This window comes from Epinephelus lanceolatus, chromosome 16, assembly GCF_041903045.1.
Source record: "Epinephelus lanceolatus isolate andai-2023 chromosome 16, ASM4190304v1, whole genome shotgun sequence".
Classification (NCBI taxonomy): Eukaryota; Metazoa; Chordata; class Actinopteri; order Perciformes; family Serranidae; genus Epinephelus; species Epinephelus lanceolatus.
This window is the reverse complement of record NC_135749.1, coordinates 29,563,490-29,576,641: the sequence shown is the minus strand read 5'-3', so window position 1 is coordinate 29,576,641 and position 13,152 is coordinate 29,563,490. Positions and strand designations below refer to the sequence as shown.

General features: G+C 41.3%; 1 protein-coding gene across 7 annotated transcripts in view; it reads right to left on the bottom strand.

Moving 5' to 3' along the window:
* zmym4.1 (zinc finger MYM-type containing 4, tandem duplicate 1) overlaps positions 1-13,152 on the bottom strand; it is a 36,040-nt gene that overhangs the window by 16,954 nt on the left and 5,934 nt on the right. For 5 of the 7 annotated variants that reach the window (XM_033637157.2, XM_033637155.2, XM_078175452.1 and 2 more), the window contains exons 3-10: positions 11,828-11,977; positions 9,868-9,944; positions 9,565-9,717; positions 7,479-7,717; positions 7,146-7,323; positions 5,636-5,839; positions 2,920-3,076; positions 2,710-2,825 (exon numbers count right to left, since the gene is read on the bottom strand). In XM_033637157.2, the coding sequence (XP_033493048.1) occupies positions 2,710-2,825; positions 2,920-3,076; positions 5,636-5,839; positions 7,146-7,323; positions 7,479-7,717; positions 9,565-9,717; positions 9,868-9,944; positions 11,828-11,977 (1,274 nt within the window). The remainder of the gene's footprint in view (positions 1-2,709; positions 2,826-2,919; positions 3,077-5,635; positions 5,840-7,145; positions 7,324-7,478; positions 7,718-9,564; positions 9,718-9,867; positions 9,945-11,827; positions 11,978-13,152) is intronic. The other 2 variants (XM_033637159.2, XM_033637154.2) reach the window with 1 other exon arrangement.

Sequence of the window (13,152 nt, the reverse complement as noted above, 5' to 3'; positions counted from 1 at the left end):
GCCATGCTGGTTCAGTGTGCCTTCAATTTTGAATAAATCCCCAACAGTGTCACCAGCAAAACACCCCCACACCATCACACCTCCTCCTCCATGCTTCACAGTGGGAACCAGGCATGTGGAATCCATCCGTTCACCTTTTCTGCGTCTCACAAAGACACAGCGGTTGGAACCAAAGATCTCAAATTTGGACTCATCAGACCAAAGCACAGATTTCCACTGGTCTAATGTCCATTCCTTGTGTTTCTTGGTCCAAACAAATCTCTTCTGCTTGTTGCCTCTCCTTAGCAGTGGTTTCCTAGCAGCTATTTGACCATGAAGGCCTGATTGGCGCAGTCTCCTCTTAACAGTTGTTCTAGAGATGGGTCTGCTGCTAGAACTCTGTGTGGCATTCATCTGGTCTCTGATCTGAGCTGCTGTTAACTTGCCATTTCTGAGGCTGGTGACTCGGATGAACTTATCCTCAGAAGCAGAGGTGACTCTTGGTCTTCCTTTCCTGGGTCGGTCCTCATGTGTGCCAGTTTCGTTGTAGCGCTTGATGGTTTTTGCGACTCCACTTGGGGACACATTTAAAGTTTTTGCAATTTTCCGGACTGACTGACCTTCATTTCTTAAAGTAATGATGGCCACTCGTTTTTCTTTAGTTAGCTGATTGGTTCTTGCCATAATATGAATTTTAACAGTTGTCCAATAGGGCTGTCGGCTGTGTATTAACCTGACTTCTGCACAACACAACTGATGGTCCCAACCCCATTGATAAAGCAAGAAATTCCACTAATTAACCCTGATAAGGCACACCTGTGAAGTGGAAACCATTTCAGGTGACTACCTCTTGAAGCTCATGGAGAGAATGCCAAGAGTGTGCAAAGCAGTAATCAGAGCAAAGGGTGGCTATTTTGAAGAAACTAGAATAGAAAACATGTTTTCAGTTATTTCACCTTTTTTTGTTAAGTACATAACTCCACATGTGTTCATTCATAGTTTTGATGCCTTCAGTGAGAATCTACAATGTAAATAGTCATGAAAATAAAGAAAACACATTGAATGAGAAGGTGTGTCCAAACTTTTGGCCTGTACTGTATATATATATATAAAAGCATAATTATAAGGCTACGAAAACCAAACGAATTTTATTTTATAGTGATCATACACTTGTATAAACATATTAATGGGTAGAATATTCAGATTCAGATTGACAATAAACCATGCCAAATATTACACACTGGCCCTTTAAACTCAGGGTTCCTACACATTTGGAATTTCAAAATTCCATACTTTTCCATACCCTAATTTCCAGACTTCTCGGCATTTCATATTTAATTATTCTTAATAGGCGATTGTAGCCAAGTACCATAATGGCATGCAAATAAAAACTCAGGTAGTGGCAATCTTTGTCAATCATTGTCCGTCTATAATTTTGCACCCTACTTGAGCCATGCCCACCTCTATTTATTTTTCACCCCTCTCTCCAGTTCTGCTGTGTTAACACTGGGTTTAATATATTTTGCTTCCATCTTTCTGCTCTGCTCTACTCTACTTCAATGCTACTTAGCTCTCTCTCTACTCTACCAGTAGACTACCTGTTGCACAAAACACACACAGCAGTGTTTCCCCTAGGATGGAGTTGTAGCAGCGGAGGTGAAGCACATGCATGAAAAATAATTTTCACATGCGTGAAACTTTTTTGTATGCTTGCAAAGCACAGCCTGCTGGGATGTTTCTGTGCATCTACTGGCACCAGAAGGGCTCTTTAGGACTAAGTACATACAGTACATGTGTGCACAGTAATGAGCAGGTGAAATGTCTGTCTAGCTTACATATGAGGTGTCTCAAGATTTAGGAACATACAATTTTATTGAATATAATAAAAGTAAAAAGTCACATGACATGCTGCTGTTTTGTGCTATGACCTATTTAAATGCTGGAAGTTGTTATTTATGTGATAACGCCTGAAGGCAACACAAGCTCAGCACCAAGAGTGCCGTGCTGTGCTACTGTGCGAGCAGCTGTTTGTCTGTGCATAACAGCAGTCTGTTGATGGTTATTTACACAGTGTCCATAACAATAACTTTGTCAGCTGACAAACTGCACCGGGCTCGGGGTCAGGTTTGGTCAGGAAAATGCGGCCTGAGCCGCTCTAGCGCGCTCACCTGTGTGTGGCGGAACTCCGCCGTGCGCAATGCAGAGAGCAGAGGAGAATTGTTAACGTGTGACCACATAGAGACCGAAATGACACGATGACATAACACCATAAATAGTATATTGTTATGTTATTATATGAAGCGTCCGTTGCGCAAAATAATATGACTTTAGTTTATGAAGACGTAAGACAGAGCTCTCTCCTCTCCTCTACATAGTGCAGCATGTAGCGGACTGGACATACCACTTGTCAATCAGGTAAAAGGGGCGGTATGTTTTCTGAGACGTTTGCTCTCACACAAACTGTGCCTGGCCCAGCATAAAACACGATCCGGATTGATTAAATTATTTTTGGAAATACTTTATTTTCTATTTTAGAAAACAGTATTTTAGAACAGTGGTAATAGTCTGGAAACATAAATATTTTTCCATACTTTATTTTTCATTTTCCATACTTTTTAATACCTGGAAATTGATCAAATTTATTTCCATACTTTTCCATACTTGCGTAGGAACCCTGTAAACTACTTATGATTGAGCATAATGCAACTCTCAATCTGTAAGCTTCAGTACCTGAAAAGCCATGACGCAGGGTAGACTGCAGAAGTTCCTGATGGAGGTATCTGACATGGCCAGGTGGTAGGACGGCACTGTGTTTTTCCCACAATTATCACAACTCATCCGTGCACCTGTGGAAAAGATAAATAGTTTATGTAAAAGGTCAACACCTGCACAAAAGCGTAGTATCAAGAGCCACCAATAAAAAGCAGTCATGAATATTACCTGTACCTGATACACTGACAGTCTGCACCTTGAACGCCATCACACAGCTGCTGCTACAGAACAGGTTCACAGAGTCATCGCTGTTTTTGTTGTCAACCATTTCTGCCAGCAAACGGGCCGTGCGACACATTGTACAAGGCTGGTTTATCTTGGTTTTCTATTAAGAGAAAAATAGAATGTTGAGCTGTACAGATACAGTGTTTTTTTAATCAATCTTGCACATTATGTTTAGACTAAATGTTTAAATCAGCCTGTATGCCAGAACCTGTCACTTCTCACACTTACGACTGGGTGACAGGGGCTATAAATATTATAACAGTGTTTTAGGCTATATCACAATACACAATATACATCTCAATATTTTGAAATCTCCTCTAAACAACTGTAGAATACTGAAGTACTAAACTAACTACTGTAACAATAAAGTTAAATTAAGTAGCTACTGTTATATAATGAAGTTAAATAAAGTACTGTTCTGATACAGCCTTGGTGGGCATTTATTTGGGACCCTGATGATGCATATGAATTAAAGGGATAGTGCACCCAAAAATGAAAATTCAGCCATTATCTACTCACCCATATGCCGATGGAGGCCCTGGTGAAGTTTTAGTGTCCTCACATCCCTTGCGGAGATCGTTGGGTGGAGCGGCTAGCACACCTAATGGCAGACAGCGCCCCAGACTAACGTCCAAGAACACAAAATTGAATCCACAAAGTATCTCCATACTGCGTAGTGATCCAAGTGTGCTGCAGCCGCGACATTAAAAGTTGTTTCGAAAAACGTCATATGAACTCTGTTTTTTAGCCTCACTGTAGCCTGTAGCTCTGACTGCTTCTCTGTGCTCCGCGCTCACGTGTGCGCGCCTGCGCGAGACCAGCGAAAGCATGAGCTTTGCTCACCCGTGTTTACATCACGTGACACGTGCACCGCAGGGAGAGACAACATTACCACAGAGCTAAAAGATAATTTGCACTACGGTCTTTTAGCAAAGGACAGCCCAACATGTCTGAAGACTTTGAAATTGAGGCGGAACAGCATTTCTTTGTTGAGCCGTATTTGTTTGAGCCCGAGTATACGGACGGAACTCAGGCTACTGGACGAAGCAGCTGCCGTAGCTCATGAGCCTCAGCCAGCCGCAGAATACCGGAGTCAAGCACTGGAAACCTGGTGGTGTAGCTGTTTCAAATGCAAAGCAATGCCAACGGATGAGGGAAGTCTTTGCTGCTCAGACTGGGAAGTGGCGATGCCTGCACTTGAGAATCTGGACATCAGTACTGACGAGACTGCTGCTCTTCAGAGACCGCACATCATCGATCACCCTGAGCGCACACACGTGAACGCGGAGCACAGAGAAGCAGTCAGAGCTACAGGCTACAGTGAGGCTAAAAGCAGAGTTCATATGACGTTTTTCGAAACAAGTTTGTATGTCGGGGCTGCAGCACACTTGGATCACTATGGATGAGCAGTATGGAAATACTTTGTGGATTCAATTTTGTGTTCTTGGACGTTAGTCTGGGGCGCCATCTACCATTAGGTATGCTAGCCGCTCCACCCGCCGATCTCCGCAAGGGACGTGAGCACTCTAAAACTTCAGCAGGGCCTCCGTCGGCATATGGGTGAGTAGATAATGGCTGAATTTTCATTTTTGGGTGCACTATCCCTTTAAGTAATTCTCTTATTCATCGTGTTTGTGGTAGTCTTTTGCCATGTGTTGATAACGCATGTACATATTACAATGATAATCAGGGTTCCTAAACATTTGGAATTTCAAAATTCCATACCCTAATTTCCAGAATTCTCTGCGTTTTTTTTTTTTTTCTTTTTTCAGAGAATATGCGACATCTGAGTAAATATATCAGTGTATCATATTTCACATCATAATAGGCGATTGTAGCCAAGTACCATAATGGCATGCAATGCATGCAGTGGCAATCTTTGTCAATCGCTCTCCGTCTATAATTTTGCGCCCTGCTTGAGCCATGCCCACCTCTATTTATTTTTCACCCCTCTCTCCAGTTCTCTACTTCAACGCTACAAGCTCTCTCTCTACTCTACCAGTAGACTACCACATCCACCTGTTGCACAATACGCACACAGCAGTGTTTCCCCTAGGATGGAGTTGTAGCAGCGGAGGTGAAGCACACGCATGAAAAATAATTTTCACATGCGTGAAACTTTTTTGTATGCTTGCAAAGCACAGCCTGCTGGGATGTTTCTATGTATCTACTGGCACCAGAAGGGCTCTTTAGCACTAAGTACATACAGTACATGTGTGCACAGTATGAGCAGGTGAAATGTCTGTCTAGCTTACATATGAGGTGTCTCAAGATTTAGGAACATACAGTTGTATTGAATATAATAAAAGTAAAAAGTCATTTGACATGCTGCTGTTTTGTGTTTGTGAAGTTATTATTTATGTGACAACGCCTGAACGCCACACAAGCTCAGCACCAAGAGTGCCGTGCTGCTGTGCGAGCAGTGTGTTTGTCTGTGCGTGTGCTGGTTATTTATACAGTGTCCATTTCAATAACTTTGTCAGCTGACAAACTGTGCAGGGCTTGGGGTCAGGTTTGGTCAGGAAAATGCGGCCCGAGCCGCTCTAGCGTGCTCACCTGTGTGTGGCGAAACTTCCTTGCCAAACGCTGAGTCTGCTGCTTATCTGCATGAGACTGACCAAAACAAATTTCTGTCTTTTTTATTTCTAACTTTACATACCTCTTTGTACTTGGCCAGACACTGTGCATTGCACAGAGTTTTGCTGCTGTCTTCCATCTTCAACATGAGCGGTTTGTTGTGGCAGTAGGAACCACAGTTTGCACAGCCGGCCATGGAAAGGTTGTTAACCGTACGGAAACGGTTAAAGCAGGCGTCACTGCACATCTTATGGACAGCTCCACCCAGGATCACCTCATGTTTGCTCTGCAGCAGGGATGACAAAGGAACACTTAAATGTCATTTCACAGATTAATCCTTTCACTTACAAAACTGAAGTCTACAGGGGCAGTGAAGAAAAGGGTTGTGTTCTACTTCTGTACTCTTTTAATACTGTGTATACTGTAATTTAATAAAAAAAAATTTTTTACTGAATACATCTCTTTAATAGATTCAAACAAAGGTTTTATTTACTGTCTGCAAGTGGCACAATGATTTCCACAGCTTTAGAAATAAAGTTAATAACTGGGTTTATTATTAATATGTGTACAGACAAGATATAATATAGATGTTTTAAGATTCTGTTCTGAAGCTGAACAATTCATGGATTTATTTTACTATTTTGATAATTATTTGTAACTAATTTTCCAAGAATTCAAGGCTTTTCTGTTTTCTTTGTTTAATATAATTGTTTTATAGAAACAGATAAACAATGGATAGAAAACGTCACCTTGAACTCTGGGAAATTAAAATTTTTTTCCCCCCACCTTTTAAATTATTTACTCAAGAAAACATCCATCTGTCCCCTCGCTAGTCAGCACCAGAAATATTAGTCAGTTAAACCTATTAGTGTTTTATGAATGAATAAGGCCACTTAACTGTCATGCTGCCGCCCGCCACTAGTGGGGGCTACAGAGCCGTCAGACAGCAGTCCTCCTCCCTGCGGTAACGCTCAAGTAGACTGGAGTTTTAAAACAGCATAGTGGGAAATTTGAGAGATGTCCTCTCACAAAACCAGCGCCGTTTGACAGTACTTTGATCTAGAAAATTAATTCAGCAGCAGTTTCTCTTTTTTTAGATGTTATATCATTTGTTAACTTTAACGAGTTGTTGTCAGATAATGTGCAGGGTTTACATTCATACTGCATGGTGCAAAATGTTTCTTATTTCAGCTGAAATTTTATTATAAATTAGATGTAGTTTAAGTAACTTTAAAGTGAATTGCTGTCATTTCTGTCAGATAATCTGGAAGGTTCAATGTGCCCCACATTTCAGAGGCAATTTATTTTATTTAGATGTTATTTTAGTGGTTAACTTTTGAGTTGCCGTCATGTTCATATTCATAACACACGACGCAAAGTGTCTCGTACTTTAGATTGTGATTAAAGGCTTCGAAGGGCTCTTAATGCAAACAATATTTTTTGAGACACTGTTTCAAATAGTTAACAATAAATTGTGCTAAGTTTTGACTGTTTTCTGAGTGTTTGCCTTTTTTTAGACTAGTCGACTAGTCTTAATTAAAATCTTCATTTAGTTGACAGGGAAAATAGTCGCCAGGAACATCCCTACTTACAACGCAGTATCTGGTGCACATGCTACAGAGTGACGGTGGCGGTATTGGCTGCTGTGGTTTTTTGGTGGCGGCAGATTTCCTGAAGTTGAAGGACGTCAGGCAGTTCTGGCTGCAGAATTCCTTCATGGCTCCTTTAGCATCTGGAGCCAGAATGACGTCCTGAGGCCGAAATATCAACCTGTGATAAGATCCAAATTCAGTGTTTTTTTTCAGTGAGTTTATTTGTGTCATGATCTATGGCATAATTCTGTTTATCTACATGTATATAGTCAATTACTCTAACTTTTCTCTCACAGAAAACTCTAAGATTAAACTGTTTTCTTTTGAACTCACTTTTGGCAGTTGTGGCAGATCTTAGTGATTCCTTTGACAGCAGGGAGAGATGTGGTGAGGCAGGAGGTGGAGCAGAAGAGCGCTGGTGAGCCCTTCCTCTGGAAAGCTGTCTGTCCTTTCATCAAGCTCTTCTTGCAGTGGGAACAGTACATCTCTAGTGATGAGGGGTAGATGGTGGGCAGCGCCTGTGTTTCAGCAGCTGGGGTCACAGAGTAGACTGAACCAATCCTCAAGTCCTCCTGTCAATAACAGAATTGGGGAGACAGGGGTCAGTGGTGGTCCAGTGATTCTGGATCCTGATTGAAGGACTTTTTAAAACATTTTTTGAACAAATGAGGCCAAAAACATTCAAGGACTAAACATTCATACATGCCCTCTTAAAATGGAGTGACTACTGTTCCCTAAATTACATAACATTAAAGCTTGGGTAGGCAGAAATCTGTAAAAGCTAACAAAAACAAAAACAACAATAAATAAAGAAAAAGAAAGGGAGGTTTGAGAATGCACTCTCCTCCTGTAGCACTCTCCTCTCTGTTCGGAGCCCCTCCCACCAGAAGACCTCAGGTATGTGCATACACTTATTGCAGTAACCCAGTGTTGCTCAAACATCGATTTATTTCATGTTATTTCACTGTAGATTTGCCTGCAGCCCATTCACTCAGCCCCTCCTTGCCCTGCTCTCTCTCTCTCTGTTAATCAGACAACAAATCAGACAATAAGTAGCTTGCTAGGCAGCCCGAAGACCATCCACCTCACTCCCCGCCACTATTGACTGCTTCACTGGGAGGAGAGCTGGCAGCAGCTCGAGAGACAGGCGTCGGTCAGTGGTTGTAGCAGTTTGAATTCGGCCAGTGCAAACCCCCAAGTGCTGGGTGTCACAGCAGGCTGGGTGGGTCCAAACGACAGCAACAGAAAGTTTGCTGATCTGACGGGGAGTCGGGCTGTCTGGTCCCCCAGAGCTGGGGTTTGTGCTGGCTGGATTTGGGTTACTGCGCTTCCAAAGCTGCTGCCCTCTCCCTTCTCAGCGAGGTGGTCTGTAGCAACAGGGAGTGAGTCAGGGGACATACTTTGATTCGAGGCTCTCGCTCACATTAACTAAATAAATGTGAACTTGAAGCTGCGGTGTTTGGCTCTGGTAAGCAGAAGGATAAACTATTAGCAACACTCTCCATCTCTGAAACGCTTTGCCAATATTTTAAGTGATTTATTTTTTTGAATTTATTGCCAGACACTCTTTCATACTGTCTTTTTGAAAAGTACATCTTCCTTTTGTGGGTTGCTTTGCAGTGTAGACAGTTGTTGCCAATGCTATAACAGCAACTTTTTCTAAAGCACTTAGCAGATACGTTAGAATTACAAGACCGAAAGAGCTTGTTAAAGGTAGCAAACCTGCCGCTCACACAAAGGGGATAAAGAAGACAATGCTGATGCTTTGCATGCAAGGGGGAGATGGGTTATGATAGGGATGGCTTTAGTGTGTCATTAAGCCATGATTTCAGACTCACCCAAAAAATTCTGGACACAAAAATGGAGAAAAAGTTTAAAGGTCTAAATCCCCAATGCAATTTTAAGGACACGAAAGGAGCGAGGAGGTGACAAGGGCAAGTGAACTGCTACATGTAGCTAAATGCTAACAACTGGGAAACAAGTAATCTTGGTTGATGATGTTGTTAATTTCTCCTCCATTTTGGATCAGATTTCTGTTGCAACATGTACAGTTATGAAGATTTTGGTATAGAAGCTTTTAATGGTGATTTTTCATGGTCGAAGCGCTGCTATACTCTGTTACAGTCATTCCCCTGCTGCAATATCAGAAGACACAGAAATGCTGGCCAATAAGAGCAGACTGGGTTTTTTTTTCAGAGGGGGGCTTTAAGAGAAAGGCACTAAAACTGAGCATTTCTAACAGAGGATGAAAACACGGGTACACCACAGACAATATCAGGAAAAATGTTTTTTGACCGTTAAAGCATGTAAACACATCCTAGGTAAAACCTTAATTTCAAGTATGAACCTAAAAATGAGTATCAATCAATAGGTCTACTTTAACTTTCAAACTACTCATGAAAAGATGTGTATGTCCCACCTTTGCAGTGTTGGGCTCATCTTTCACACTTGCTGTAGATGTAGAGGATATTAGAGCTTGTTCATACTCTTCATCTATAGGCTCATCCTTCACATTCACCAAGGGTGGTGAAGGAGACGACTTGATTGGCTGAGTGTCAGAACATATGCTTTCCTATAGCAGGGAATAAACAAAAATATGTTGTTGGGACTTTCACGACCATAACTGACGTAGAATTCAACTTCCACATTAACAACCTAACCAACAGTTTCCTATGTTCTTGTTCATTTACAAACTGAAACAGATTTTCTTATTGGTACTTACATGGTCTAATCTTGGTATTGACAGCTTAACTACTTTCATCCCATTCATTAAGGTTGCTGGCGATGAGCTGTCCCTTCCTACAGGAACATGAGCAACATATGAATTGGTTAACTGTGAATAAGGGTGCAAACAAGGTAATAAAGAAAATATATACATCGCTAATCGCGGCTACTCTTGACATTTCTTCTAGAAGACGCACCACAGCGCATTTCAGAAGCTTCCCTGAAGCTTCCCTGAAGCTGATAAAAATACATACCTCCTCTTGTTTTGACTGAGGTGCAGTGCGTCACACAGAGCAGATTGATTTCTCCTGCTTAAAAGTACTGTATGCGAAATATGGATAGCATACGATGTAATTATGTGGATAAGTGTATTTTTAAAAAAACTGAAACTGTATTATCTTTGTCTGTAGGCTACAGCACAACAAAACAGGAAATAACAACAATAAACATAACTAAAATAGACAAAAAAGAACCATTTTACGGAAGATGAGAACGGCCGTGTATTTTTTTTTTTGCACTGTTATCTTGTGATAACGACTTATTATTTTGTTATCTCAATATAACAAAGATTGTTATCTCATGATAATGAATTAATAATTTTGTTATCTCGATATAACAAAGATTGTTTTCTCGTGATAACAAATTAATTATCTCGTTATCACGATATAACAAAGATTGTTTTCCCGTGCTAATTGTCAAGTCTGATGATTGTGCACTGGTTAATGTGGTCGTCTTGGTTTCAGCTTACAAGAGCTGCCGTGATCCTGCTAGATGCCTCCTACTGCTGCTGTTATCATTAGTCATACTTCTACTGTTATTATACACATATGATTATTGTCACATACTGTATATTTCCAAATAGTCACCCGGTGGCAAATAGCCGCCGGGCATCTCGGATTATTGGGTCTTATAAGAGTGGGCTACAATGAATACCGGGGCATCAAATCACAGCATCCGCGGTGAGAGGACACAGACTTGTGTGCACTTTTACGCACGCGGGTGTAGGTGATCACCGATATTTGATGTGGGAAAGATGTAGCCAGATGTATTACCTGTTTTAGATACGTGGCTTTCTGTCCGTCCGTCCGTCCATCCGTCCGTAGCACGAGTCACGTGCGCCACTTCACCACCGACCCATGCGTAAAAGCGCAAACAGTCCCTCAAGGAGGGACAGCCCTGCAGGCAGGGAGAGAGCAGCCCTCGCGACCTGCTCTCTCCCTGAATGAGGAAATAATCGCCCCGGCGTTTAATCGGACCGGCGTTTAATACGCAAAATGGGGTCAAACCCCCCGCGGCTATGAGATGCCCAGCGGCTATTTGCCACCAGGCAACTATTTGGAAATATGCAGTATGTGACAATAATCATATGTGTATAATAACAGTAGAAGTGTGACTAATGATAACAGCAGCAGTAGGGGGCATCTAGCAGGACCACGGCAGCTCTTGTAGGCTGAAATCAAGACGATCACATTAACCAGTGCACATCATCATCAGACTTGACAATTATCACGGGAAAACAATCTTTGTTATATCGAGATAACGAAATAATTAATTCGTTATCACGAGAAAACAATCTTTGTTATGTCAAGATAACGAAATAATTAATTCGTTATCACGCGATAACAGTGCACAAAAAAAATAAAAAGAAATATGTGGCCGTTCTCGTCTTCCGTACCATTTGACTAAATCGCCTGCTTATTTACTTATTGTGGAAGCACAAATAAAAAGGAAAAGTGAGTAAATATTAAAAAAAAATAAAAATAAATCAAGTCTACAAAATCAGGCAGGTAAAACGCTTTGCCAAAATGGTACCTGCTACTAAGTTTAAGAGACTTCTTGTAGGGATCTTCTCATTTAAAATCAGGTTAATAAAATTATTTAAGCTTGTGTTAATTACAAAACACTTAAGTTTGCTTTGAGGAAAGCACCCCGAGCACCACTGCTTTGAAGTCACTCACCTGTACTGGCTGTGGCTTCAGACGATGGAGATGAACCGGACTGCATCAAATCTAAAGCCACTTTCACATCCTCCTCTGCAGGTGGTGGTAATACAGTGGGCTTCACATCAGTTTCCTCCTCAACAGTGTTACTGTTCTCCACCCCTGAGGCTGTGAGGGAAAAAGTTTATTAAATAATAATTGAAAGAAATTGAAATCCAGAAAAAAATCAAACTTTTGCTCGTGTTCGGGCCACTTGACATGCTGTTGTTTTGCTATGGCCTATTCAAGTGCTGGAATTTGTTATTTACGTGACAACGCCTGAACGCAGCACAAGCTCCACTCCAATTGAGTGTGTGTACAGTGACGTGCTGCGCTGCTGTGCGAGCAGTGTGTTTGACTGTGTGTAACAGCAGCCTTATGATGGTCATTTACACACTGTCTATAACAACAATTATGTCAGGTAACAAACTGCGTCGGACTCGGGTCAGGTTCAGACTTAAAAATCAGACAGACAGTCTGTCGGGTCCGGGCCGCCTCACAAACTAAGTGGCCTAGGAACTGTGGTATGTTGAAACGGCCACTACACCCCTGGTTTAGACTATAATTAAGTATGTTTTATTCATTAAACAGATCTGTTAACAATGTGATTTGTAGCCACACTTTTTTACTGTCCAATAATATCAACTGTTGTGATCTTCACTCCAAAACATGTTTATTAGAAGGAAAATCTGCATGAATCTGAAGCTCAGCAGTGAAAAATTGGAGGTATGTGCAGCACAAATTGAAGAAAATATTTACCTGATGAACCTGATACATGTGAAGCAAGGGTTATATAGTATGCAGTAATTTACTAAAAAATAATGTATAGACCCACAAAAATGTAATCCCTCTGAATCATAATTCATGACAACTATAAGTGCGGTGGTGTATTTTTCTGCAGACTCTGACCTCTGCCTGTATTTTCTTATTTTCTTCTTGTTTTGTGTGTTTTGGGTCGTTTATGGGTGTGCATCCCCCCAGTGTTCAGGTGAGGTCAGGGCTTTATAAAAAGGTGGCAACAAGGTGCCAGACCGTAAGCAGCACACATACAAGAGACACAGTGCAAGGAAAAAAGGTAAATCTAGCAAGGCAATAAACCAAATGAGAGTGTATCTGGGGTTGGCTTTTACTTTTACTTTCAATGGCGCGCAGCTTTACAAACAATAACCAACAATCCTGCACGGTATACCATAATCATTTATTAGTAATAATTACTAATTACATGTCTACTTTGTCACCTCATGCTCCAAAGCTTCTATAAAAACATCCTCTTTTCCCACCAAAACAACACAAATTTTGCTTTA